The 25,929-nt window shown below is 42.2% G+C and overlaps 2 protein-coding genes across 5 annotated transcripts; one reads left to right on the top strand and one right to left on the bottom strand.

The window, feature by feature from the left end:
* The first annotated feature begins 352 nt into the window (after positions 1–352).
* On the top strand, positions 353–3,798 carry LOC128255480 (sodium/potassium-transporting ATPase subunit alpha). 2 transcript variants are annotated; one of them, XM_052985114.1, is made up of 6 exons: positions 353–610; positions 665–2,233; positions 2,310–2,401; positions 3,067–3,241; positions 3,301–3,539; positions 3,608–3,798. In XM_052985114.1, exons 1-6 carry the CDS (start codon positions 428–430, stop codon positions 3,729–3,731), a joined length of 2,382 nt encoding a protein of 793 aa, XP_052841074.1. In that variant the 5' UTR covers positions 353–427; the 3' UTR covers positions 3,732–3,798. The 2 variants fall into 2 exon arrangements, 1 of the variants encoding a protein (XP_052841074.1); XR_008267670.1 differs by lacking the exons at positions 3,301–3,539; positions 3,608–3,798 and having other exon boundaries at positions 2,289–2,401; positions 3,067–3,082.
* A 711-nt stretch (positions 3,799–4,509) lies between these two features.
* Positions 4,510–25,575, bottom strand: LOC128255455 (RNA-binding protein asd-2). Of its 3 annotated transcripts, XR_008267664.1 has the most exons (9): positions 24,895–25,575; positions 19,475–19,559; positions 12,508–12,593; positions 12,137–12,400; positions 8,444–9,017; positions 7,235–7,504; positions 6,318–6,474; positions 5,970–6,224; positions 4,510–5,882 (listed from the first exon to the last, which is right to left on the bottom strand). XR_008267664.1 is itself a non-coding variant. In XM_052985064.1 (8 exons), exons 2-8 carry the CDS (start codon positions 19,527–19,529, stop codon positions 6,125–6,127), a joined length of 1,506 nt encoding a protein of 501 aa, XP_052841024.1. In that variant the 5' UTR covers positions 19,530–19,559; positions 24,895–25,575; the 3' UTR covers positions 4,510–6,124. The 3 variants fall into 3 exon arrangements, 2 of the variants coding, with proteins under 2 accessions (XP_052841024.1, XP_052841025.1); XM_052985064.1 differs by having other exon boundaries at positions 4,510–6,224; XM_052985065.1 differs by lacking the exon at positions 4,510–5,882 and having other exon boundaries at positions 6,102–6,224; positions 6,287–6,474.
* Positions 25,576–25,929: the final 354 nt, after the last annotated feature.

The following is a 25,929-nucleotide window of genomic DNA, read 5'->3' as shown; positions in this document are numbered from 1 at the left end:
ATAAGCTCGGAGTTCTAGTTTTTAGAAATGCATTAAATTCCAATCTCAAAGTCCCAATAGGTCGAACCAATTTATTGCCAATACACTTCGATTTAACACTCATTAAACATGTCCTAAAATTTGAGCCTTTATATTTTCCATAAAAGGTATATGGCTTCCATACTTTTATCGTTCTGTACATATTTAGGAAATTGATTTTTAGTAAATGAATTTTTCTTAAAATTTTGAATTTTTTCTGGTTGTAGGCTGTTTAAATGGGAGTATAACACGAAATCTCGGTGGTAAGATTAATGAAGCACGCTCGTCTTGGGTCTCACATTCTAGATGCTCATACTATAAGCAGCAAAAATATTGTTTACATATTTTTAAAAAAAATCATAGATATCCTTTTTTAATGTGCCAGCTTTAGAATTAAAACTGCTTTGGCATGAGTACCAAACCTGTGTCGAAATGGGGCTCCAACAACGTGGGCTTCGCCTGCAGTCATGCGATGAAGGGCTATGGCTTCGGCGTGGCAATTGCTTGTGGCAAGGACACCGATGTGGGAACGATGACGGCACTCAGTTTCCGGGAGCGTCCTCCAAGTCGAGTGGAAAGGCACCAGACGCAAGTACGTAATGTTCGTGAGTCGAGAAGACTGCTCTTAACTGCTTGACCCTTCCAGATTGGTTATTATACGCTCGTGATGATCGGAATAGTGTGCATCCTGCTGCTCTGGACCACCGGACTGGAGAGAGGTGAAATTTTGTACGAAGTCAATCTCTCACTCCTGATTGCCCTGACACCCTTCTACCTGCCCTTCATCGTCTACTGGGGCATGCGGAGGACTAAGAACCAAATGAACAAGAAGCAGTGCTATGTGAGGAACCTGCGCAGCACCACCACAGTGGGCCTCAGCACGGTGATCGTCACCGATCTGGAGGGCACAATGACCAAGCGCCGGATGCGGGTATCCGAGATCTTCGTGGACATGGAACTGTTGAGCGCTGAAAACTTAGATTTGAATGCCCAAAGTTCGCGTTTCATTGAGCTCATCCGGGCCTCTGTTCTCTGCAACGATGCGGTCATCTGTCCGGGAAACATCGGAGTGCCCAAGATGCAGAAGGACATGTACGGCAGTATCCTCGACATAGCTCTGCTCAAGTTCGGCCTGCTGGCCCTGCCCAACATCGACCAGCTGCGTCGCGACCACGAGAAGGTGGCCAACAAGCACTACTCCAGTGCGGACAAGATGCAGGTCACGGTGCACAGGACTCGCGACGAAGAGGGCCAGCCGAAGCTCATCCTGCTGATGAAGGGCCACTGCGACGTGGTGGTGCGCCGGTGCTCCACCTTCGGCCTCCGTGGCGAGGAGCTGCCGCTGGACAACCAGCTGCAGGACATCGTCCTCAACCTGGCGGACGGACTCTTGGAGGCGGGGCGCCACGTTCGCGCCTTTGCCTACAAGGAGCTGAGCAATGAGCTGGAGCTCCGACGCTTCTCGCAGGTGAGCACCAGCACGGGCTTGGAGGACGGGGAGTACAAGTACCGGGACTACCTGGCCGTGGACACCTTCGCGCTGAGGTTCCTCGGCATGATTGCCACGCACAATCCGGCGAGGAGCACCATTCCTCGGGCAGTGGTTCGCTGCAGGTCGGCGGGCATTAAGTTGATCCTGGTAACGCGCCGCAAACGGAAATTGGCCAAGTCGCTGGCCGTAGATGTGGGCATCCTGGCGGCGCCCTGGGAGGCGTTTCAGGCCAGAGGGTCTCTGGCCGGCACCGACATAGTGGACATGTCCAAGTTAGCCGACGAGAAGCCGCACCACCAGCGCTGGCACATCGAACAGCTGCTCCTGGATCGGCGCGACTTGGTGTGTGCCAAAACGAGCACGGAACAGCTCCACTGGATCGTGGACGCCTGTCGCCGGCTGGGAGCAGTGGTCTCCATCATCGGTAGCACCCTCCATGACACACCCGCCATAAGGAGCGGCCATGTGGGCGTGGCCAAGTTCGGGTGTGCCGTCATGTGCGAGGCCAGTGCCGATCTCATCTTGCTGGACAGCTCCTTCGCCACCTTGGTCAGTGTCGTGGCCGATAGTCGTCTGTTGTACGAGAACCTTAAGAAGGCTCTGGCCTACTGCTTGGCCACCAACACCACCTCCATCCTGGTGTACATCGCCTTCTTCCTGCTCCGCGTTCCCTTTCACATCCACATCATGGCTGAGCTCATCCTGGCCTTCTTCGTGAACTTGGTAAGTGGGGTCGCTGTTCCATAAAATTCGGCTCTCCTATTCTCATGTACTGTAGCAAAACGGAATTTTCCCTTAGCTTCCTGCCATGACCCTAATTTATGAGCCCCCAGAGGAGAAACTGATGCAGCAGATGCCCAAAGTCTACGACGACTTTCTGCTTAATAGTCGGTATGTTTGTACTCACAAAATAATAAAACAATAACAATGCTTTCAGTACATTAATGCCATTAAATCAAGGCATTGGCAAAAGTTTTACCTTTATGATAATCCTATACAAACTGCATATCGATCATGGTTGACCCCTCAGGTAAAGCACAACATGAATTATGTTTAGCGTGGTATTTATTCTATGAGGTGTTTGCCGGCAACATTTGGGTAAATTTAACAGTCTTAGGAATTTGATTGGCTTTTGTAAACTAAAGTTTAAGCATTTTGTTTTTGCTTTTGTGGTCCTTATACATTTAAGTACTTTTAACATATGCCAAATTGAAACTCTTGGGACTGTGGGCCATTTAGTTTCGACAATCAGGTTAACAAAAAGTAAGCCCATACTTACAGAAAAAAGTTAAAAGTTGTGTTTGTTTAGGCGAACGCTTGTTCAACTTTCGTCACAAAATTTTATATCAGATATTTAGTATGCTAAAGGTGCGATTTCTTTTGTTTGATTATTAAAAAAAAGAATAACATTCCCATAAAAAATTATGTTTTTAAGGGCCAAAACTGATTGCAAACATTATTGGATAGTTTTTTGCATTACTTATTATTTTAATTATTATTTTTTGAATTATTTATTTGTAATATAAATTGATAATGTTCTCCGAAACATATTGCAGACTACTTTTCGTGTCCCACATCCTTGTGGGAACCATCGAAGCCGCTGCTGTTTTCATGACCTACTTTGTGTTCATGGCTGGCAAGGGATTTGTGCCCAGGACATTGGTGGGTCAGCACATCATGTGGCACGACAAGGTGGTCACCGACATCACCGACGCTTTTGGCCAGGAATGGGTAGAAACAACTAACTTGGCCGGGGCAGTCAACTTAACGCAACTCCGATTCTCCCCCAGACCAGTGCGGCTCGGCAAAGACTGGAGTGCCAGGCGTCCTCCCTCTGCCTGATGAGCCTCATCACGATGCAGTGCACCAACCTGGTGTTGACCAAGACGGGACGTGCCAACCTGCTGGCCCATGGCTTCGACAACTGGCGGCTAACTGTGGCAGTCGTCTTTTTGATTTGCCTCTGCGCGGGTATCTCCCTTTTGAACGCCACTGTGTGCCTGCGAACGGAGGGGACCAACGAACTGAAGTGGGTTTTTTCCGGCAGCACGACATCCGGCAGATTGACATCTTGACATTGGTTCCTCATTGTTTCAGATTTGGCCGATTTCTTTGGACCATCTGCCCGTTCGTGGCCCTCCTGGTCTTCCTCGAATCCACGCGCAGATACTTTCTACGGCTTTTTCCGGACAGTTGGCTCGAGCTGGCGACTATGTATTGACCATAAAAACAAATGTACACGCAGAAAAAAAATTTAATATTTGTTTGGAAGTTGCTGAAGTCGCTGAAGTTCCTTCATAATCATCTTTGATAAAGATTAGTTTATTCTGCAAAGCACTTGATTGGGTTCTTAAAGAACAAACGTATCTTATTATAGTAAAAGCATAAATGTCATTAAAGCTATAACTTTATTAATATTAATATTAATGCATTTGATTAATACTATTTTTATTTATTTTTCTTTCTTTAGTTCGTTAGTCACATAGAGTTTCAAAGTGTTTATCCTCTTTTTTTAATGGGACATAGACCAAAGCATAGTTTTACTTTACTTCATTATTTTCCCTTCATACCTATTAAAAAAAAGCACCTGCAAAGGAAGATTAAAGTTTATCATTAAATGTGTCTTAAAAGAAAAAAATATTCTTAGGAAAATGCATATATATACAAACAAGTTCAATTATATTTTTATCTGTACAGAAATACAAGAACGTGCCTTACCTTGAAGCTGCATTAAACTTTTCATTTCTTCTCCATCCATCTGCTCATATCTTTCTCACCTGAGCTGTTTTGTGGAAGGTATAAAGGGGCACATAAAACTCAGCCACAGAGAAGAACCTGCTGGATAAAACTGGATCTCCGGAACTAATAGTCAAAAGGAACAAAGTCTCCTGAGAGTGCATTTCAGTATTACTTTTTATTAAGCCACCAAGCACTAAGTTTAAAAGAACTGACGTTACCTTGTTACCTGCCATCAAAAAAGGTAATAAAACTCTTAAACATTTATTTTTAAAATATTGCATTTTATTTGTGAATAGCTCGAAGCTGTGTTGTTGTTTGTGGTGGTGGTGGTGGTGGTGGCGGTTTGTGTGGTATTTGGTGGTTGTGGTGGAATTTTGCTGAAATTTTTCACATTAAAGACTGGTTTAATTATTTAATTCGTTTTGCATATTTGACATCTACATTAATGACATGAGTAGGACCTTTCACGGATTTGCTTTCTTTGAACATCAATATTTTGCTTTAACTCTACTTTTACTTTACGCTGTAAATATTCGTTTTGTTTTTTGATTAAACTTTCTGTGAACATTTATTGAGTAATGTTTGTTATTGTATATCGGTTAACGCTATTTAAGTACTATTTATGTACTATGTGGGTTGTGCACAGTCAACAAAGTAACTGGTTAGCTAAAGTGAACTCTCGACGTGAAATCGGAATTATCTGCTGGAATACTCGTTACAGTGGCTCCCAAAGTACTCGACATATAACTGTGAGATGAAATTCCTATAGTCTCAATATCATACATAAACATACATTTGAGTAAATCGAAGCATCGCAGTGAAGTGGAGGGGATGTAACATCTAGCTAGACTCAGATCAAAGACCTTTCCATACTTTATCCGTAAGTGCGTGTATATATAATCTGAACAAAAAATATAACTCTATAGGCGATCGCTGCTTTCGATGTTCTGAAACTTTCCGTTCTAAAACTGAAACCGAACTATCATATCTATCAGCTGTAGCTTTGGATCTGAGGGGACTCAATGTGGAATCAATCAGGCAACGCAAGCTGAAGGCGGTGGGATCTCTCTGATCGGGGGTTCTACCTCAACTTTCTATATCCTTCTACTTTCTTTTCCTTTTCTTTTTCTTTTCTTTTCTTTTCTTTTCTTTCCATTTCCTTTCTTCTTTTATATTCGGCCTGACTTTGTCCTCGTTTTGTGACTGTTAAAATACATTAAAATTATTGTATTATCTCATTAATTTAGTAGTTTCGTTTGGTTTGGTTTAATCTTAAGTTAATATAGATTTAAGTACACACATATTTATATTGGTATATGCTTGTATACGTGTTCGTATGTCTTGTATATATATCTTTTATGGTACTCGTGTTCGGTTTTTGCATTTCGCATTCGTATTTGTGTGTATATTTATTTAAAGTAATTTGTTTAAAGTAATTGCGTTTACATTTATTTCTATTGAAGTTGCTCTCATTTTAATTTGACACTAATTTTAGGTTTCAATTTCTTTAGTTTAAAGTTTAAACTCTGTTCCATTAGATCGAACATTTCGACTTTGTTTTTTTTTTTTTTGGCCTAGGCTTGCATCTGTGGAAATAAAACATCGCATTGCAAATAGACGCTCCGTTTATTCTCTGTAAAAAATAAAATCGTGTAGCACGAGCTCGAGATTTCGCTCGGATAAGTTCACAGTTAGTCCCTAAAGATCGGTATAGCCTTACTACGTGGAAAGTACGCATCAGCTGCGCCAACATCGCTTAGTAATATTGGGTAATCCCCTCGAGATTCTCGCTCGTCCTCGAAGTGGGAGGCGGGGCAGGTGGTAATCGGTCAGATTGGTCTATCTGGGCAGCCGCAGGTGGAGCAGGTCACTGGGTTAGACGCCCTGGGCGAGGCCCTCCTTCGACAGCGCCAGGATCGGCTGGTCCACCGCCTGGTGCGGAATGATGAAGGGCGAGGCCAGCATCTGCAAGGGTCTGAAACAAAGTCAATTGAAATAAGTTCCCGGCTCCCCGTTGACTCTTCGCAATCGGAGTACGTGCTGGCTCCTCTCCGTGGGGGCAACTCACTCAGCGAAACTGGTGGCCGTCACCATCGGCTGGCGGACCGAGTGCAGCGCCTGCGAATTCTTGGCCCTGGCCAGCAGACTCATCACCGTCCGCTTGGTGGGGTTCATTCCGGAGCGGGGAACTCCCAGCAGCGGGCGCTTCCTTCCCAGGCCGCCACCTAATGCACAGAAAGAAAATATCACCAACATTCTGTTACTGCTAACGCCTTTTTTACATTAAATTAAGTTGCTAAAAGTTAATTAAGTTGCTATAGGAAACACTAGGGTTTTTAAATAATTTATTGAGTTCTCTGAAACTATGCAATGCAAAATATAAACGTTGACTTTCGTAATGAATCTATTGGACCTACAAAGTAAATATATATTGTAAAGAAACCTTTATTAGTGATTTGATAAACCTAAAGATTTCTTTAGCACCCATTAATACACAATATGTCGTTAATAAACTATAGATTTTAATATCTTTAGATCTAACTATAAACTATTAAAATAATAAGTATTTCACATCATAGACAAAGTTGTTTAGAAAAAATACTAATATGTGTATCAAACTAAATTGCTTACAAACTGTCATTATTTTAAACCTATATTAAACCGAAAACCTTTACTAAGCTGTTGAAATTATAGAAAAGAGAACATGATATTCTTTAACTGGATATTTAAAATGTGATATCGATTTCACAATTTTCAAATTATTTTTGTTTCGTTATAAAGTTATTTAAAAATTTAAAAGGTTCTTAAAACACCAAATGCGAAATTTAAATACTTTCTAAACTTGCCATTTTCTATGATTTCTTAAAGAGCTAAAGCCATTTCTACTATGTTTTGAACGACCGCTTAATTGCCTTTGACTTTTCCCCGTGCACTTATCGAGATTAGCTGAGGATGGTAAGCGAAGCTTCAGCTGCCAGGACTCACCTATGTTGATGGTCTTGACGTTGCGCAGAGCGGGATGCAGGAGGGCGGTGCCCGGTGGCTCCAGCAGCGTGAGCGTCGATCCGGATGACTCCCCGTCGCCGGACAACTGCAGGGCGGCGGCACCCACGCCCACTCCCACTCCCACTCCCGCCTGGGTGGTGGGCAGGCCGGCCATGGTGGCCCCCACTCCGGTGGCCGGCTTCAGGAGTCCTCCGATTCCTGCGGCTGTCAACTGATGCTGGAGTGCCACTGCCATGGCTGTGGTGTGCACTGTTGGTCAGAGAACGGGAACCGGATGAGTGGCAGCTGGAGGATTACTTAGAACAAAGGGATTGGGGGTCGGGCTTTGGTAACCGAAGCGTAGAATGCTCTTCTGGAGAGATTCCTTTGTATTCTGTATCACAATTAAGTTCAACCGTTAGGGTGCTCAAAATATAACTGGAATTTTGGTCTGCTACAAACTAATTCGAAAGCCAATTAATTCTGTTTCAAGTTTTTGCAATCGCAAGAAGGTTCAAAGGAGCTTCCTATTCGGACAGAATTAAAAGCGTAATGCTGATTATTAAGGTATTAAAGTAAAATAAGGTATATAATGACAGAATTAAAAGCGTAATGCTGATTATTAAGGTATTAAAGTAAAATAAGGTATATAATGACAATAATCAGTACTTATAAGTTGTACACTTTAAACTTTTTTCCAACAAATGTATTTTGGTATGCCTTAAATTTTAATTTTTGGAGTGGTTCACTCAGATAACAAAATTCATTGATTCTGAGAAAAAGTCTTAATTTTAGGAATAATTGCCATAAATTTAAGCCTTCAATTTTTAAGCAACTATTCCACAAATTAAGTTAATTTTTCTTAAAATCAAGTAATTTTTTTATTTTATTTGTTGTGTATATGAGTGAACTTTTCTGAGGGAAATTATTTCTGAATTTCACACAACAACGTTCGTGTGAAAGTCACTACTTAAGTTTTGGCATTAAGAGGCCACCTTTAAATGTGTAAATTCGTAAATAATATATGTAGTAAGGTAAAGTCCCGCTTAAGTGCATATCATCCCCTGAAAGAGTATTAAAGCTTGAATGGAATCGACTGTCGACTGTAGCTGGATTGTGTTCATTGGCTCTGTCATGCACTGCATCAACGGCAGCTGAGCAGTAATTTCCAATTAAGAGTCGAACCCACTGCGGCCGGAGTCCACTTACGTGCCGCCGCCGTCGTAGGAGTCGCCTGTCCGGAGAGATGCTCCCCGCAGGCAGCCGCCGCCGCGGTACTTGCTCCGCCGTGGGCCTGCTGGAGCAGCTGGTGGAAGTGCGCCTGGTGGCTATGGCTGTGACTATGGCTATGGTGGTGCTGCTGGTGGTGGTGCTGCTGTTGTTGCTGGTTTCCGTGGGCGTGTGCGGGGTGCAGGTGGGCGTGGTGCTGGTGCTGATGCGGATGCGGATGCTCGGAGCTGGTCGTGCTGATGGTCGTGATTCCGGTGATTCCCAGGCTAGCGCAGCTGGACGAGCAGTCGAGCTTGTCGACTGCGGACAGGCACTCCATGCCGCTGGCATCGTCCGATTTGTCATCGTTGGACGTGTCCATGTCGGCCAGTCCGCCGCCCAGGCCACGCCCACTGGCCCCGCTGGATGAGGAGGTGGTGGCGCCGCCCACCTGGTTGCTAGTGTTGATGGTGGGACTCTGCGAGTCCTCCAGCGAGTGGGCACCCAGTGCGGGCGTGGACGTCAGCGCCTGCATCTCCCACATCTGCTCCTGGCGGATGTCATCGTGGTAGTCCTGCGTTAAAGAGATGAGCGATTCAGTGATGGGATTGGATTGGACTTTAGGTCCCATAGGTAGCTTAGAAAGTGTTAAGATGAAATTGGAAATGTTATTGGGTATGCAAATAACATTCGTTATATCTTGTTTCTAGTTTAATTCTTAAGTTCATGAGATTAAAATTAATAAATTATGACAAATTATTAATAGCATAAAACTATCGTATGACTAGAATTTATTTTATCTATGTACAAATATTACTCTCTAAATATGTTTCATAATTTCATATATTTTGGCTAAGATCAATAAACTAAGTATACAATTCTCCTTGTTCCGATTTTCATAGTAAGTAATTCCTGAAGCACACTACAGTCAATTATGTGGCAATTAGAAATATGGCTCTTCAATGGAGAATTAACTTACTTGCATGAAGTATTGTTAAACTCAGTAAAGGTATTGCCAAAGTTTGCCCCTGATTAAATAACTGAGTTTTCCTCACTGCGGTTAGTTAGAGTATCTTTTTCTGGTACAAGTTTATCCGTGCCCCTTCCGGCATAAAGCAAGAAAGATACTGTCCATCACTTGGGGGATTAGTGGTGATGCCACTGGAACACCTCAGTCGGACAATTAAATTTAATTCACGTTTCCCTCGCCGACCTCGCTGGCAATAAATGCGAATTTTATTGGATGTCAATTAAAAGTTTGTGCGCAGCCACGTTTCATGTGTCGCCGACGGAACACCCTTTGAGCGGATTCCATTTCTGGCCCCGGGATACACACACATCGGGGGTGCATGAGTGTGTGTATCTGAGTATCTGTGAGTGCTTAATGCAATTATGTGAGTGGCGGTGTGGCGGTGGGCCTGGATGCGATGGATACACGCACGCTGGAAACTCCAACCCGGTAGATACACATTTCATCAACCCCATTAACCAACTAACTTGTTTATGAAAATCTCTGAATCGCATTCAACATATGTATGTATCCTTAAAACTGTCACACAAGACGGCATTTTTATGGCACTCGCTGGCGAACACATAAATCGTGATTGCAGGTGCCATAAACAATTTCCCGCCAGGTGGGTGAGGCTTAAATATGTCACAGATGAGAATCGCACAGACTTCACAGCCAAACAAAAAAAAAAACATACACACGCACACACACACACACACAAAGTAACCCCAGCAATTTATCTAAATTGAAACAGTTTCTGCTTTCATCGTCTTTGTCGCCGCCCTGCGTTTGTGATATCAAATAATTTCTATGCAAATTTTTGTCGTGTGTAATCAGATCGGAATAACTCACAGGGCGAGAATCTGGATGGGACCAGAGCACACACAGTTTCAATGTTGCCAACAGCTGCCAGTCAAAGGTCGTGCAGGATGTCAATATATTAGGTTACCCGACCCCAGCTTCGAGCTCATCCGGATCCGCTTAAACTGGAGCTGCTCTGCAGCTGCTGATGTGGATGATGTGGAAGGGCTGCTTAAGCCTCAGCTTCAAAACAATGGGTGGGCGGTGCGAATTGAATTTTGTGGGAAATTATAGATCAAAGCAGGGGTCTCAAGGTATAATTTGCAATAAGCAGGATGTATGGCGCTCATTTGTAATTCGCCCCTTCTCTCGGATACGGGCACTGCAATGGCCGCATACCCCAGATAGATGGCCCGGCATTCCGTTTAAATTGTTCCATGTGCACTCCCCACGTTTCTGCCTGCATCTTAAAGAAGATATATAAATAAAGTATGCCGGCGCCGGGCGAGTGAGGATGATGCCCAGGACGTGCCAACTGCAGGACTCCCAATCCGCCTGTATCCCTGCATCCCTAAATCCCCGTCTGCAGGCTGCAGATAGTAAACGGTTAACATTTGTGTCTCAAGTGGAGGAGTGAGCTTCGAGGGTGCAAAGGGAAATCCCCTTTCGCACACCACGGCTCCACAAGCTGGTAGTGTTGGCCATGGCGATATGGCGATATGGCGATCTGGCGACGACGATGGCGTGTCGAGCGCCGCACAATGGCAAAAAGAAGGATGCCAGCCAGAAGTTCCCATTCCCAGGGCCAAGCAGGACGAAGTGGGCGAACCACGCCCACTCGAGGGCCGAGGGGGTGGCAAATGTAATTACAGCACAATGCAATTTAGTCAGCGAGCGCGGAGAGCAGGAAACTTGCTGCATGCCACGCGAACACGGAAGCTGAAGTCGATAACGAGCACAACCTTGGAGAAGTCCGTGCAGCTCCAGACCAACCTACACTCTCAAAACTATTTGCCATGACTTTCACAAATTTGACTTTAATTAAAGTCGTCAGCGAGTTCGGACAACTTTCGTAGAGGCAAAACACAGTTTCCTAAGTTGAAAAAAAAGGTGCTCATTAAACGTGACTTTCTCGAAAATGTATCCTAAAAGCAGGGAATCCACTAACTACAAAAGTTAAATATAAAAGTTTTGAAATATGTGAAAAACATAAAACTTAATTTATGGAAGACTAATTTGTTTATGAAAAACCAACGCTCTTATTTATAATTTATTAAACTAAATTAAATAAAATGTATATAAAACTTTGTATAACTCGTATAGTCAAACTTAAGCATCTTCTTCTTTAGAAAGTAAAAGCCTACCGCAATTGAGAACATAGTCTTAGCTTTCTATTTAGTATATATATGATATTATTTTCAAGGACATTAAGACACAAAAAACATGAAACTTAAGTACTTTAAAATTTGAAATATAATTTTTGGGGTCCGTTGTACAAAATGTAAGAAAAGTTTTGAGTTTAGAAAAATGATATGTTTTTATTTTGACTATGCACTAAAGACCAAAACACACATACAAAATTTTAATTTATTATTGACTCAAAAACAACCATATTTGGCGTTGGCTTGCATATTCTTCGAATGTATTCCCAAACTCGAGTACACTTTTTGTCCGAGTGCACTACCCGTTGGCAAAACTTTAAGACCCGTGTCCGGGCAAACTTTAAGATGCTCATTTGCCTGCCCGTGGAGCGGACGAAAAGTAAATCATTAATGGGTATTAAACGCAAACAATGCCGAGAGGGGTGCCCCAAAATAAGGTCGCTCTGCCCAGCTCAACTGCACTCAACTGGACTGAACTGAACTGGACTGGACTCTACTCACCGGAACCAGAAAGCGGCGCACTTCCGCCAGCGCGTAGGCGATCCGGGCGTGGGCCTCCGCCGGAGCCGCGAAGGTCGAGATCTCCACGTGCAGGTCCTCGAAGAGGTGGGCGTAGCGACTGTCGCCGCTGCCCCTCAGCTCCTCCTCCTTCCGCCGGTCCCGCATCGAGCCGCGTCCCAGGACGGCCATCTTGCACATTGTGTCCTCCTGCAGGCGCTTCATCGAGTTGCCCTTGGGTCCGAGCAGCTTGCCCACGAAATTGAACTGTTGCGGCCGGTCAAAGGATGCAATGATGCAATGAAAATGTTTACCCTCCGTTAACTGGTTTCCACACCAGGGTCCTTCTCATCCCTGCCTCCTTTTCAACCTACCTTTGGGTGATCCCGCACAGGAACCGCCACTTTGACGGCCACCTTGACCGGCTTGTCGCGAGTGATGTCCAGCATTTTAAGTTTCTCTGCGGGTTGGAAATGGAAAAGGGAAAAATGCATTCAGCGTAATGAGCGTGTAATTAAACGTGCAATTTAACTTTATGGAGGCGCATTATATGGCCAAAGGATGTAAGAAATTAAATGTTTTATGCCCTGCGCCCAACGGAAAAAAGGATACCACAAAAGTATTAAGTTTGTGAATTATATTCCATGCTTCAGAAGCATGAAAAGTAGAAAATAAAGATTATATTTCTCTATTATTTCCCAAATGTTAACGAGTAATTAAACTTAGGGCTGAATCCCTTCACGTTAAGTTTGAGCAACAGTAATAAAAGAAATGAAAATCTCGTTACTTTAGCGAACGAAAATTTCATAATTTCATATTTCATTACTTTCGTGCAGTAAAAGGGGGGAAAAAAGGTAATAAACAGTTCCTAAACTTCAGTCTTCAGGTTCATAAATTGGGTTAGCTTACTTCTACTTGTTTTTAAACTTAATTATCGAACAGTTTTATTGAGGAAATTTATGGGTCATGTTACTCAATTTTACAATAAAATGGTATGTACATGTCAATTTAATTTAATTTAACATTAATTGGGTCAAATGACAAAATCTTGTAAGTGTGGAATATTAAAGCAATCAAATGAGCAAAATTACATTTGTATAAAAATATTAGAATGTCAGAATTGTCCAAAAGCTCCTTACCATACCTGCACTTATTAAATAAATTATATAAAGTGCCGCGAAGTTTAGTGAGAACAGGTATTTTATTATTTCTCGTAATTTTAAAGCTAATCATTAAAAATATTGTGATAAATATTAGGTAATATAAACAAATAGTTTTTAAAAATTAACTTAACAAGTATTAAGTTGATTTTTAGGCACTTTAAATAATTTAAATCTCTTTTTAAAAATGTATTGAAAATATGTTCGAAAAATATAAACATCTTGGAGACGTTTAATTTTATTTACACGTATTCATTAAAAGTTAATTAAGTTGTGACATTACGTCCATTGAAATGGTGTGAAAGGACTTCTAGATTACTCCATTCATTTTCTGAACGCTGCCGAGTGAATAAATGTGCGTATGTATATATTGCGCACTGTTCACACCATCATCTGCCCCCATAAGTATGCTACAAAAGGGCAGGTTCATCGGATTATCTCGAGCTGACTTGTGTCACCTGCCCACACATCCGCACTCGCATCCGCACTCGCATCCGCATCTTGGCATCCTTCTTGTAACTTGTATCTCCAATCTAATATCTTTATCTTTAGCTGCCCGCAGCAGACGCTGAGACATTTGTAAACATTTGGCGGAGCCTTAAAGACGACTATATATATTTTTATATATATATAAAAGTGTGAGTCCTTTCTTTGCCTCTCGTTCTTCGGGGCTTTCTCTCAGTTTCAGCTGTTTGTAACTAATTAAGCAAAATGCTTCTGCACACACACCCAAACAGATACAAACCCGAAAAAAGGGGCAGGGCTGGGCAGGCTGGATAAATCTGTTGACAGGCCCAAACATGAAAACATTTTTGTTTGCTCTTCAGTTCGGGCTCAAGTCCTGGCAAGGACTCACGGGGACACACAAACAAAAACACCCGCTGGAAAGAGAGCACACACAGACTCACACCTTGGGAAACACACACTCGCACACACACTCAGAGGCATCGTCACTCATTAGCAGGCGAAATGGCTTTCTTAACACCTTTTGTCGTTGCCTTTTGCATGGAATGCAACATTTGCCTGCAACAGTGCTGACACCCTAGCGTTTTTATAACTTAATTGGTGACTGATGATTGCAATTCTTTTTGAGTACTTTCATATCCTATCATACTGCTATTCCTTGGCAAATGTTTGTTTACTAGACTAAAATAAACAACCTGGAGTTTTAAAATATTCAAAAATTAACACTGCTAAAGAACGTTTTTTATCTGTTTTTTTTTTTGAGTACATAGATTGTAGATATTGACCAAATAAACATATCCAGCTAAATAACTGGCTTCTAACAAAGAGCCAACCATAATTATAGAGTGACTTTCGGGATTTGTGGCCACATTTTGAAACGTTCATACAGACAGTCTAACATGGCTAGATTAACTAAACTCTTAACCCTGATTTATAACAAAAACTTTTCATTCCTGCTCCACCAGTTACATACTTTTTAACGAAAACAATATACCCTTTTTATCTATTCGCAACAATTCACAATTTTAGTGAATATAAAAACAAAAAGTTTTTTTGTATTTTTAAAACTTAAAATCTTTTAAAAATTAAAACATTTTTTGGAGTTTTAATAGTTTTAATTAAGTACGAAATGTTGGCGTATAATTTTTAAATTAGAAACAAATTAAGAATTTAAATTCGCTCATTTGTACAACATTTTGAAAATAATCCAATATTAAGTAGTTTAGTCGTTAAAAAACAAAATTTGGAAAATCTAATCTAATTATAACTGTTAATATTGATATTGCTTTGCTATAATAAAAATTTGAAAAAGAAAATAGTTTGGAGTGCATAAAAGTACGTTAGGCAACAATTTTAAAATTCAAAATTTTTAAATGAATCTCGCATTACTCAAAGGCTTTCCGTTTGGCAATCTGCATCTGACATCACTGGGAGCCCCCTATCTTTTTACCTGCTTACCGCGCACTTTCCGCCACCGACCTCCAACCAAAACCACCCACCACCCACCGCCTTCTTGCATACGGCCTTTCTGTCTCTCCTGCAATTTCTTGTCAGTGGCAGCAACATGCATAAGTAGCTGGCAGTTGTCAGCGAAGAGCACTCTGATGGGCCTCAGCCAGGTGGGCGGTGGGCGGTTGGAGGTGAAGGGGGCGGGCCGGGCAGGTGCTATTTCAGGCGGTGGCAGAATTGCAAGTAGGTGAAAGCAGAGATCTGTGTTAATTGTTTGGCATTGCGGACCCCAGCATCATAATATTTATGCTGGCTCGAAAACAAAACAGAATGCTATTCTCGACCTGGGAAAGTATGAATACTTCGGCTTGATTAATTACGCTCATCAGTCCGAGGAATATCCTAAAAGGATATCCGTGTTCTCCTTGTGGCCGCTTTTCCCACAGAAATTAGATTAATTTCCATTTCATTCAACATTGCGTGTCATGCTTATTCGAGGGGAAAACGAAAGTTGTGTTGTTTTCCCTCGGCTCGGACTTTTCAATTAGCGACGTTTCAACGGCAATTAAATTCGCCTGAAATTACTTTTTTCGCCCGCCTTTGTTTAAAGTAATCTATGCATATTTGTTTTAATTAAACGATATTTTCGCAATTGTCGTCCAGGGCAGGCAGCGTAATGTGAGGAAAAATACCTTTGCCCATCTGGTATTTAAAGCGCCATTAATTGGTCTTTTACACAATGATTATGTAAATTTATTGATTTACCAGCGCTAGAGCAATAATAATAATAATTACTTTTCGTTCACAGCCATCGCATGGCAATAACTATGTCATCCTGCGCCCGCATCGCTCGAAACTTTCTGCCCAGTTTCAGTTCAATTTGGCAAAGTTTCGGTCCTGGCCAGAAGGTGCGGGCGAATTTGGCCGCCGCCGCCGCCGCCTAATCTCCACTAATTTATGGCCGGCACGGCCATTAACGTAATTAGGTATGCATTTCAGGCCACCAGGTGACCCCGTCATTCCCCGCCGGCATTTTGCAGCCAGAATGCAGCGCGAGTCCTGGCAGCGATTCAGGTCCTGAATGGCGAGCACTTGACTAAACACTTGATGGTGTAAATCAGATTTAAATATCAACTTGCCGCAGCCACAGACTTTAGAAACTAGCATTTCTTTGCGCCCCCTTCCCTTCCCCCGTTGTTTTTCCTCGACATTTCCTTGGCTTTTCCGCCATTTCTCCCTCGGGGTAGGTTGCTAAACATTTGCTCAGTCACTGCAATTGTTTCCGTTGCCACTTTTTGTTGCCTACTCCCTGTGTTTTGCTTGCCACCCACCCGGCCGATGCCATATTTTCCACATTTTCCTTTTGCGCGCCGCCTTCGTTTGGCCTTTCCGGGTCATTTGCTCGTCCGGAAAAGCGGAAACACTGTCCTGGGCTGCTGCTGCCTACTACGGCGGAGTCAGTGGTCCGGAGTCCGCAGTCCTTCAACCATGTCCTCCAAGTCCTCCGTTTTCCTCATTCACTGCCCTGGGGGCAGGCACTTGAGCCAACACACTCAGCCCCCGACCCCTGACCCCTGGAAAATGCCTGGGAAAACCCTCTTCAGAGCGATGACGCTGTCTTGGGCATGATATATAAGCCTTTTATTTTCTCCACCTCTGGCACCTGCCTGCACGGAGAAAAACTGAATTAAGCAATCGCAGAACTTCTGGGACAGAAGTCCGCTGAGATTTTCTAGCTATGACATCTAAGACTCCATTTAAAACTATCTGCTGTTATACAGATTTACCTAGGGATGCATATCAGTTCCAAAAGGACCAAACTAACTAAAATTGGAGTGCAAAGATGAGTTCAAACTAATGTGTTTGTTCCATTCGAAATTTCCCCGGCAAAATACTTATAAGAAACTTATATCAGAAACTGTGTGGTATAAATATTTTATGTCTAAACAACTTGAAAAGGTCAAGTCATACTTCAAAAGTATATTTTAAATGTGATTCTATCGGCACAGAGTAAAATGCCAAAAGAAAGCTCTTAAAAAGTTACTTTTGAGTTTGAAATAATAAGTTTTTCTTAGGATTGGGCAATTGGTTTGTTAATAGTGAAAACTTTAAATCAATATAATATCTGAACAATCTTCCTTTAATTTCACCAATTTCGGGCACATTTTTGCTCTGTGTGGACTTAGACAAAGGTCACGTGGGAGTCAAGTGTATGAATGTGTATTTGCAAATTATTCAATTTCACAGCGAGAGATATCCGTTCGTCCCGCGTTGTCCGCTGTCCATTGTCCGTTGTCCGTTGACCATTGACCGTTGACCATTTCAATATGGCCCAAAGGGCCTGCCAGTTTAATCAACATTTCGTCAGTGTTAATGTCTTTGGCAATTTCTCGGCTCGTGGCCGAACCATTGATGGTCCATTTAAGCGATTTTCGACAGGACACCGCTGATACCTTTGCCGCCGGCTCCCTTTGGTTTAACATTTCCCCGGGGACGGATTACCACGGAATGCGTCTCGTTAGCCGAAACAAAAGTAAAAATAATCATAAAAGAGAAACACGACCGGGGCGGCAGCAGGACAAAAAAAAAAGTCAACTTTTGCCCAGCAGCTTACATGTCGTCGGTGGGCGGGGTCTAAGCATCCGCTACTGCTTTCTCCGCTTGTTTATTATATCCCCTTTTTATGCTCATTTCTCTCCACACCGCCCCACTTTCGCCCCGGCGACAATCTGTAATCCAATGTAGCCATTTTTTGTTTAAATTTCCAGTATTGCTCGGATTAGACTCAACTCGAAAGGGAGCGGCTACAAAAAGTCAGCTTTGATGGATATATCCCAACGCTTCTCGTCCTTTTCGTTTTTCGTTTTCCGCTTTCCTTTATTTTTTTCTATTTTGATTTCTTTGTATTTCTTTCAATTTCTTTAAAGCTTAGCTGCTCGTGCCCGGATTGAATCGAGTTTTGAGTTCAAATGAAAGGCAAAGGCAAAGTCGGCAAATAGTTTTGTTTTCGCACATGACGTAATCGACTGCTGTGTGTTTATGATTAAATTCACCCCCAGCCAAGCAGGTTTTTCTAGAAATGGGCGCTCCTCGCTATCGGTATCAGCCAGTGTGACGGCGACAGTTTTTACGACGGATGCCAGGATGCCCGCTCGCTTTTATGTCCTTCCTTAACTTTTGCGTAAACAAGTCGAAAGTCGAAAAGGTGGAATAGCAGAAAAAATTCACATTTCCCCCATCCAGTGGAGCCGGAAAATTCAGATGAAGAGTGTGGATGTGGGTGTGGGTCTTTCTAAATGCCCTCAGAGCATATATGAAGGTGGTGGTGGTGGCGGTGGTGTGGGTAGTTGGTTAAACAGAACAGGTGGTGGCTTCTCCTTCGCTTACTCGGTGCTCTGTTTGTCTTTCCTTAGCTTTCACCTCCCCTGCCCTCTCCGCCAGATTCGATTCCTACTTATACGGGGATATACACTGTCTTTCGGAACTATAACACAGTTGAAGGGACATTCAGGAGATTTGGTCGAAGAAAAAGGAAAAAGATTCAATCGTAACTTTGATTCAGCGATAAGCTTAACCCATTCGATTACTGATATTTCAGGGAACTCTACAAATCTGTTTTCCATAAAGGAGATTGATATTGTGGAAACTATTAGATAAGTTAGTTCAACAAATTTTTTAACTAAGTTTAACAATGGTACGTAAAATATGCATTAGTAGAATTCCTTTTGTATATTTTTTTAAGACGTGTTTAACTACGAAAACTTGCCCTCCAAAATTTGCTTTTATTTTTTTAAGGATTTAACTCGTACTCACAGTTTTTGATTATATCGATTTGAAAATTATTTTTAACTTTGTCTAATAAATTAATCACTTAATTTAACAATTTGAAATGAAATACAAATTGAAAATTTAAATATTAATTAAACATATAAACTAAAACTTCATTTTTATTTAGCTGTTAGATGTATAGGTTTTAAAAACCATAAACATCTTTGGCAAAATAGTTAACCTACAATATGTAGTCATTTAAAAACAGGTGTAATTTGTTGTTTATTTATTGTCTCTTACCGTAGTAACTACGATTACATATATTTAATTGTGCACCTACTGGTAAATACAGTTTAAGTAAAATCTTCATGGACAGAGCGCTTTCCAAAACTCAATAAGCTCTACTGAAACTCTAAACCACACTGTACACCTCAGTCAGTTTGTGTCAACGACTTTGCCGAATTCTCGGCAGTTGTCGCCAATTATATAATCCACATACCTGAACCTTTCAGGGACCTCTCCTCCAGCGCACTTAAGCCAGCTTTGGCATCCATCCTTTGTTGCTTTTGTTGCGGTGACGGTGACTGCAAAGTGAAAGAATGTGAATAATCTATATGAGCATGTAATAATAGTTTGAGGCCAAAGGGATTTCGTCCCTTTCAAGTTTTCAGCTAAGCCATAGCATCCCACCCCTCTCCCGCCCTCAAGAACCCCGCCCCTGATCGGCCCTTCAGCCGACATCTTGCGGTAAGCCCGTGTAAAAAGCTTAAGGAAAACTTTGGAAAATTTTTATCATAATGCAGCTGACAAAAACGCCCCAACATTGTAAATACTTAAGAAAGTTGCGGGGGCGGCGGGGGATTTTATTTCAAATCTGTTGATAAGTTCCATAATGAAATAAGCCCGGGCAAAGTTGGTAGCGATTTCTACGCATATCCCCAAAGACAATCGAAAGTTTGTCTAACCCCGTGGAGTGAACTTTGCCGAATCTTTATGAATATTGATTGCAGCTGCCGGTGATCCCTGGCCCTTTTCCTTTTAGCCGTTTGCGGATTGGGTTTCAGTGCCGTCAGCGATTGACTCTCATCCTGTGCCCTCCATCCATCCATTCATCCATCTGTGGAAACCAAACATTTGCCCCATTTCGAGTGTCGAGTATCGGTTTCCCCAGTCAGCAAATATGGCTGACATGAAAGAGGGACCCCGTATTCGAAATAAAACTCAACTCATCTCATATCATTCCCCGAGAAGTACGTACTACAGATGCACACTTCAGTGTCGGTTGGAGCGTAATCGGTGACCCCGATTCCTTGTGCTTAGGGATAATTGGCCAGTGCGTCCCATTAAATTCTGGATAGCATCCATTCCCGATTGAGAATCTCCGCCCGGGCATAACATCATAAAACCTTAAGAAGTCGTATAATTTTCAGTGCCATAAAACACTCAGTCACGCTGCTTAATTGCCTTTGACAATGATTTTAACTATTTGTTTGCCAATATCTCTCGCCCTTTTTCGAGTTTTAAGCCAAGGACACCTGGAAAATTGATGGACGGCCGATAACGAGCGGAAGTGGGTTAAAGTTCTTAAAATTAATGACAGCTCAAGCGCCCAAAAATCTCCGCCAATGTTTGTGTTCTTCTCCTTGTTTTAGTTGTTGTTGTCGTGCTTGTCTCCTTCGCTTTTCTTTTCTGGGTCTCTGGCGTTTTCCCAGCTTTCGCAACTAAGTTTGACGGATTTGTGCACAGTTTCAGATTAATGCTGCGATTATTGTTTACCGTTGGAATTACGCACAGTGGGACAAATAGCGGTTATATTTGTCTTGCCTAAGCAAATTTTATGGATGGTGCAGTGGGGTTGACTTCCCAGCTTTTGTGAATACAAACATAGATTCAATTCTTAAAATGTACACTACTAAAATAAAAATCGTTCATTCTAGAAGTTACTGTCTCACAAGATTTGCAGGATTTTTAAATATTTAGGAAATATTAAAATCTTTCATTAGGAAACTAGTAAATGTTTAAGGTTCAAAAGCATTTTAACATTTTTACTTTTTTTGAATATTATCTCTAACTATTAAAAATGTTTTCAACTTATTTATGTACGTCAACTTTTAGGGTCAGACTTTCTCCATGTATATAATCGTAAACTATTACAATCTGAAATTTGGAGAATTTTGCAATGCATTCATGTTGAATAAGTTAAGTTATTCTTTTCTGCTTATTTTTGATCAAAAGTTAAATACTGTTTTAATAAAATAACAATATGGTCGATATGAATATAATGACAACTTTATATTATTTAAATGTATATTTATTGTATATTTGTATTCAGGAAACCAAAAACATTTATTTGTAACTTAAACAGCAATTACCAAAAAAGTAAAAAAAAGTTATGAAAAAAGTTGTACCTGCTGTTAAAGCAATATTTTATTTTGATATTCACTTGAAATTGCAGGTGTGATTTTAAAAGTTGCCTTTCCCTTACCCACTCTTCATTTCCAGTTTTTTGTTTATTTTACCACTGTGCAAAAACAGCGACCGCCTTGTGTTTCTTATGCAAAATTTAACCCAGTGTAGAGTAGGTCGGTTCACTCAGTCGGTCGGTCGGTGGGACTTCGGATCGGTGGGCTTGGATGGCTTGGGCGCTTGGCTGGTTTGCTTTATTCATTCCCGCTCCTCGGGCTCCGCCGCCTGCCCTCTCGCTCCCACCTTGCAGCCCCTCTCGCTCCCACTCGCTTGTCTTTGTATAGCTCGGCACGCACGATTTAAGGATAACGAGGATGGAATGCAGGAAGCGAGGCAAATATTTACACAGTTGGATGATTTAGATAAAGAAGACATGAACATGAACCATAAAGCGAACGAAGAAGGCGACAGTGGCTGGCAACGAGGTGGTGAGGGGGTGAGGTGGTGAGGGGTGAGGGGAGTAGGGTGGACCAGAATAGAGATATAGGGGAGAGAAAGCCCAGGGACATTATGGAAACTGGGACGGACATTATAAGGGGATAAAGAAATTTGAATACAATGAAGGGGATTTCGGCGATAGTCGTGATTACCGAGCGCCACTTCATGAAACATGAAATTGTAATCCAAATTAATGGCGCTATCTTGCAGGAAGTTCCGCCTCCCCCTTTTTCGCTATACGGAAATTAATATATCCCAAGGCAATTGCCAAACTGCTGCAATTGAAGACAATTAAGTTAACAAACAACATATCTCTTTGATTTAAAGTCCGATCTGGCATATGCCGCCCTTTAGTATGCAGAGCAATGTTCACCTGGATAATTTATTCAAGCGAATATTGCAGTCACAGTAACATACGAAAAATTGAAAAATAAAAACCAAATGGAAATGCAAATACACACAACACAAACAAACTCACACATGCATGGCAAGGCAGTAAACTCCACAAGCTCGTCACCCACGTCTACGTCTACGTCCACATCCATATCCACATCCACATCCACCTTCCATTCCCACTCACATACACCCATCCTGCAGCCATTGCTCATCCTGCGAAACGGGCCCACTTGAATTCTGTATCTGCATTTTCCCAGCTACGTGTCAAATCCGTCTAAAAGCCGAAGGGCTCGCATCTGCATGTAAATGAATGTATAACATATTTCAGCAGATTCGCACAACATTTGAATTATTTGGGCATTGTGTCAACATTCCAGAATCCATAAATCCCGAACGGCCGATGCATAGCGGATCAAGTGCAGGGCACCAGAAATTATGGGGCGACACAATGCCCTTTCATCTGCCATCTGAAAAGTCTTTACGCCCTCTGCCCGTTTCTTGTTGCTATTATTTGTTTTCCTCGAATTTATTTGACCAGTTGGTCAATATGGAAATTCGAAAATGAAATATTCAAAGTGCCTTAGGGCGGAGAACGGAAAATTCCCGGCCCTTACCCAGCAAACCCAGCAAACCCATCAAACCCACCGATCCACTATCCACCAGTTGGCGCAACCCCTTTCGACCGTGTTTGCCTGCTAAATGCTCGAGGAATTCCTGACCGGAAATTGTTTCACAAGCGTTGGCCAATTAATTTCAAAAAATAATGGAACAATTTTTTTTGCCCTCTTGCACTGGAAAAAAGCATATTACAAAATTCCTTTGATGGATAACTGATGGATAACTAAAAACGATCGTTAACGTTTAACAAAAACTATTAAATTATTGCATATTTAATAGTATTTACCTGACGTACGCAAAATTACCATACAACACAATATTATTCTTAAAGTACTTTCGCGGTTTATAATAACTTATAATTCTTCAAAAAAATATATAAAATAAAATGGAGCAATATAAATTTAATTGTTTGTTTTAAAATATTTATGTAAGACAGTATTACGGTTAATATAAAAATAAATCAACAAATTGATTTGAATTTATTTTGAAACAGAAGCCATTGGTTCAGAGTTTACTATTGACCTCATGTTAGTTTTTAATCTGACAAATCGTTGAATACCATGTTAAACTTGCTAAGTTCTTAAACTGCTTAACTCACGATTATAATAATTATGCGTATTTTCTATCATAATAATAAATAATAAAAGTAGAATGTGCTATAATAGCTTTCAATGTTAAATTCGCTTCTTAATTTAAAGTCATTTGTCTTCGAGTGCACGAAAGTATTGAAATGTATTTTTAACTAGAAAAACCGTGGAGAGTGAAGGAGGACGCATAGCCCCGAAAAATTTGTTTATTCAATCGACTGTACGAAATACTCAATCAAAAGCACTGTCCTCGGTCCTGATTTTATTCACCGATTTCACATTCCAGATTCGCGGAGAGCCATTATAGTGCCGTTGATTAATCGATGTGGCTATCAAAGCCGCATAATCGAAAATCCCGCAGTGCTGCACTGTGCCAATGCATTTCAGAAATTGATTTATGTGCGGGTGCATTTTAAATCTGCCGAACTAGAACCGGTCAGTTTTCACCATTAATCATAAACCTAATCTGGTATTCATGACTTTTTCCCCTTTTCTAATGAAGCACAAAATAGTTACTCGCTGACCACGTCCCCTGTGGGAATTTTTGGGGGTTCTGACCCCTGACCCAGGAAAGTTGGCTTTTTAAAGCTGGCCGAAAACAAATTCATAGACGTATCCTTCGTGTGATTCGGCCAGCAAATATGCATCCAAATGTATAATTCAGCCACAAAAAGTAAAACTTTTCCCTTTATTCTCGAATAAGTTGGCCGCAAACCCAAAAAAGGCAATGCCAAAGGTCTTTTCTCCCTCGCAGGCATTCCTTCATAAATAATTTCATGATTCCAAATTCCATTTCCCTTTTTTTTTTTTGTGTTCGACCAAAGAAAGGTTTTTGAGGTTCAGGTTAAAGTCAACGTTGAAGTTGAGGTTGAGGTTTATGGACCTCGATTCACCTACATACTCGTACAGCCCCCAAGCGCACCGCCGACTTAATAAATTGGTGTTCATCAATAATCATCTGTGTAATAATTTATCAGAATTAGTTATATTTTTCCAGGTCGGAGCGGAAATCACCAAATAAATGGCTTTCCACTCTAGTGCCCGCCCGCTGCCTCTGCCGGCGATGAGAGTGAGATAAATCAAAAGCAATTACATTCATTCATTCTCGTTTATATGACTGCCCCGCCCAAGGATTCCGATTTGACCAGCCTCGAGGGGAATTAGTCCATTGACTGAGGACTCTGGACTTTGGTATTTGGACTCCGTACTCCGGACTTCGGGCCCTTGGACACACACATTTTCCCCGCTGGCTATTTGTACTTCTGCTTTGGCAAATATACTGCCATCGAGCCACTCGAGCCGAGCCGCATTCCAGGTGAATAATTCAGTTACTTAGCCCAGCCGTAATTAAGTCGTAACAGGTGTGAAAGAGCCCCCACATTTCATACACTGTCGAACGTGACCCAATATTTACCTAGTTAAGAAGAAATTATGCCCAGATTGCCTAGACTTGCTTTAATCCGGGCTGCTCGAGCACATTTGTCGCAATTTGTCGCTATTTGTCGCTATATTCACAGTCACTTCAATTTTCACTTTGCCAAATGACAAATGCCCGGGAGCGCTTATTTCATTGCTTATTCATAGGCCGTAAACATTTCGCGCGGAAATTCATTGGGGCCTGATTAAAGATGCATGCCCAAGGTGCGACGCCTTGTTCCGCTTTTAATTCCGAGTCGAGTCGCCCGGCCGCATGCCACTTTACCTCCACTTGGCTCCGCCAACCACCAGACCCAATAGAACCAGACCCCCGGCTCTTGGGAGATAATGTCATCCGATTTCGGCTCCCCGAAACCGCACGGATCCAACTGTATTCGGTTAGGCACTTTCCACAGACGGCAGCCACAAAACGCCACCGGAGTGGCAACGGCTATGGCGATGGCGATGGCGACAACAAACTTTCACTGGAGCTAAAGTGGGTGGCCGATGAGCGGGTGGCCATGCAGCACTTCACACAAGATAAACAATTTGTCTCTCTTGGGCAACTTGGCGCCAAACACCTGCGGGTGGGATGTGTGGGTCCTCTAGAACTCTATCACTCTAGCACTCCGATTTTGGAGGGAACCCGCATTCCGGAGTTGGTGAACCGTTCCGTTAAGAGCCCGACGCGCAACTGATGGGAGCTGAATGTGGCCAGCTTGCTGGGGACCCCGAAACTGACAACTGTGGATGCTGATTCTGCGCAGTCCCCATCCCCCATCCCCCGATGGCATCTACATCCAACCAAATCCATCCCATACTGGGAACAGTGGCCCGATAATGCAGGCCAGATGTCCTGTGCGTCGACATTTCCGTTATACTTTAAAATGCACACGGCCATAATTACTTTCGGCTTGGCCCTGCGATTAGCCAAGTGGATAGCTGCCCTGCTCCGGATTGGCTTCCCTCGGTTTTTGGAATCTTGGATGCATTTCCTGATTATTCCGGCTGGAGTGACGGAGGTCTTAAATTT

This window comes from Drosophila gunungcola (genome assembly GCF_025200985.1).
Source record: "Drosophila gunungcola strain Sukarami chromosome 2R unlocalized genomic scaffold, Dgunungcola_SK_2 000011F, whole genome shotgun sequence".
NCBI classification, from domain to species: Eukaryota; Metazoa; Arthropoda; class Insecta; order Diptera; family Drosophilidae; genus Drosophila; species Drosophila gunungcola.
The sequence above is the reverse complement of the archived record's forward strand: the minus strand, read 5'-3'. Positions and strand labels throughout refer to the sequence as shown.

Bases quoted from the DNA above. Each gene is read 5' to 3' on its own strand.
- LOC128255480 (XM_052985114.1), top strand. From the start codon at position 428: ATGAGTACCAAACCTGTGTCGAAATGGGGCTCCAACAACGTGGGCTTC. The intron at 2,234-2,309 runs GTAAGTGGGGTC...ATTTTCCCTTAG, and splicing joins TGGCCTTCTTCGTGAACTTG to CTTCCTGCCATGACCCTAAT. The intron at 3,540-3,607 runs GTGGGTTTTTTC...TCATTGTTTCAG, and splicing joins GAGGGGACCAACGAACTGAA to ATTTGGCCGATTTCTTTGGA.
- LOC128255455 (XM_052985064.1), bottom strand. From the start codon at position 19,529: ATGGATGCCAAAGCTGGCTTAAGTGCGCTGGAGGAGAGGTCCCTGAAA. The intron at 12,401-12,507 runs GTAGGTTGAAAA...CGGCCGCAACAG, and splicing joins CTGTGCGGGATCACCCAAAG to TTCAATTTCGTGGGCAAGCT. The intron at 6,475-7,234 runs GTGAGTCCTGGC...TCTGTGCATTAG, and splicing joins CGTCAAGACCATCAACATAG to GTGGCGGCCTGGGAAGGAAG.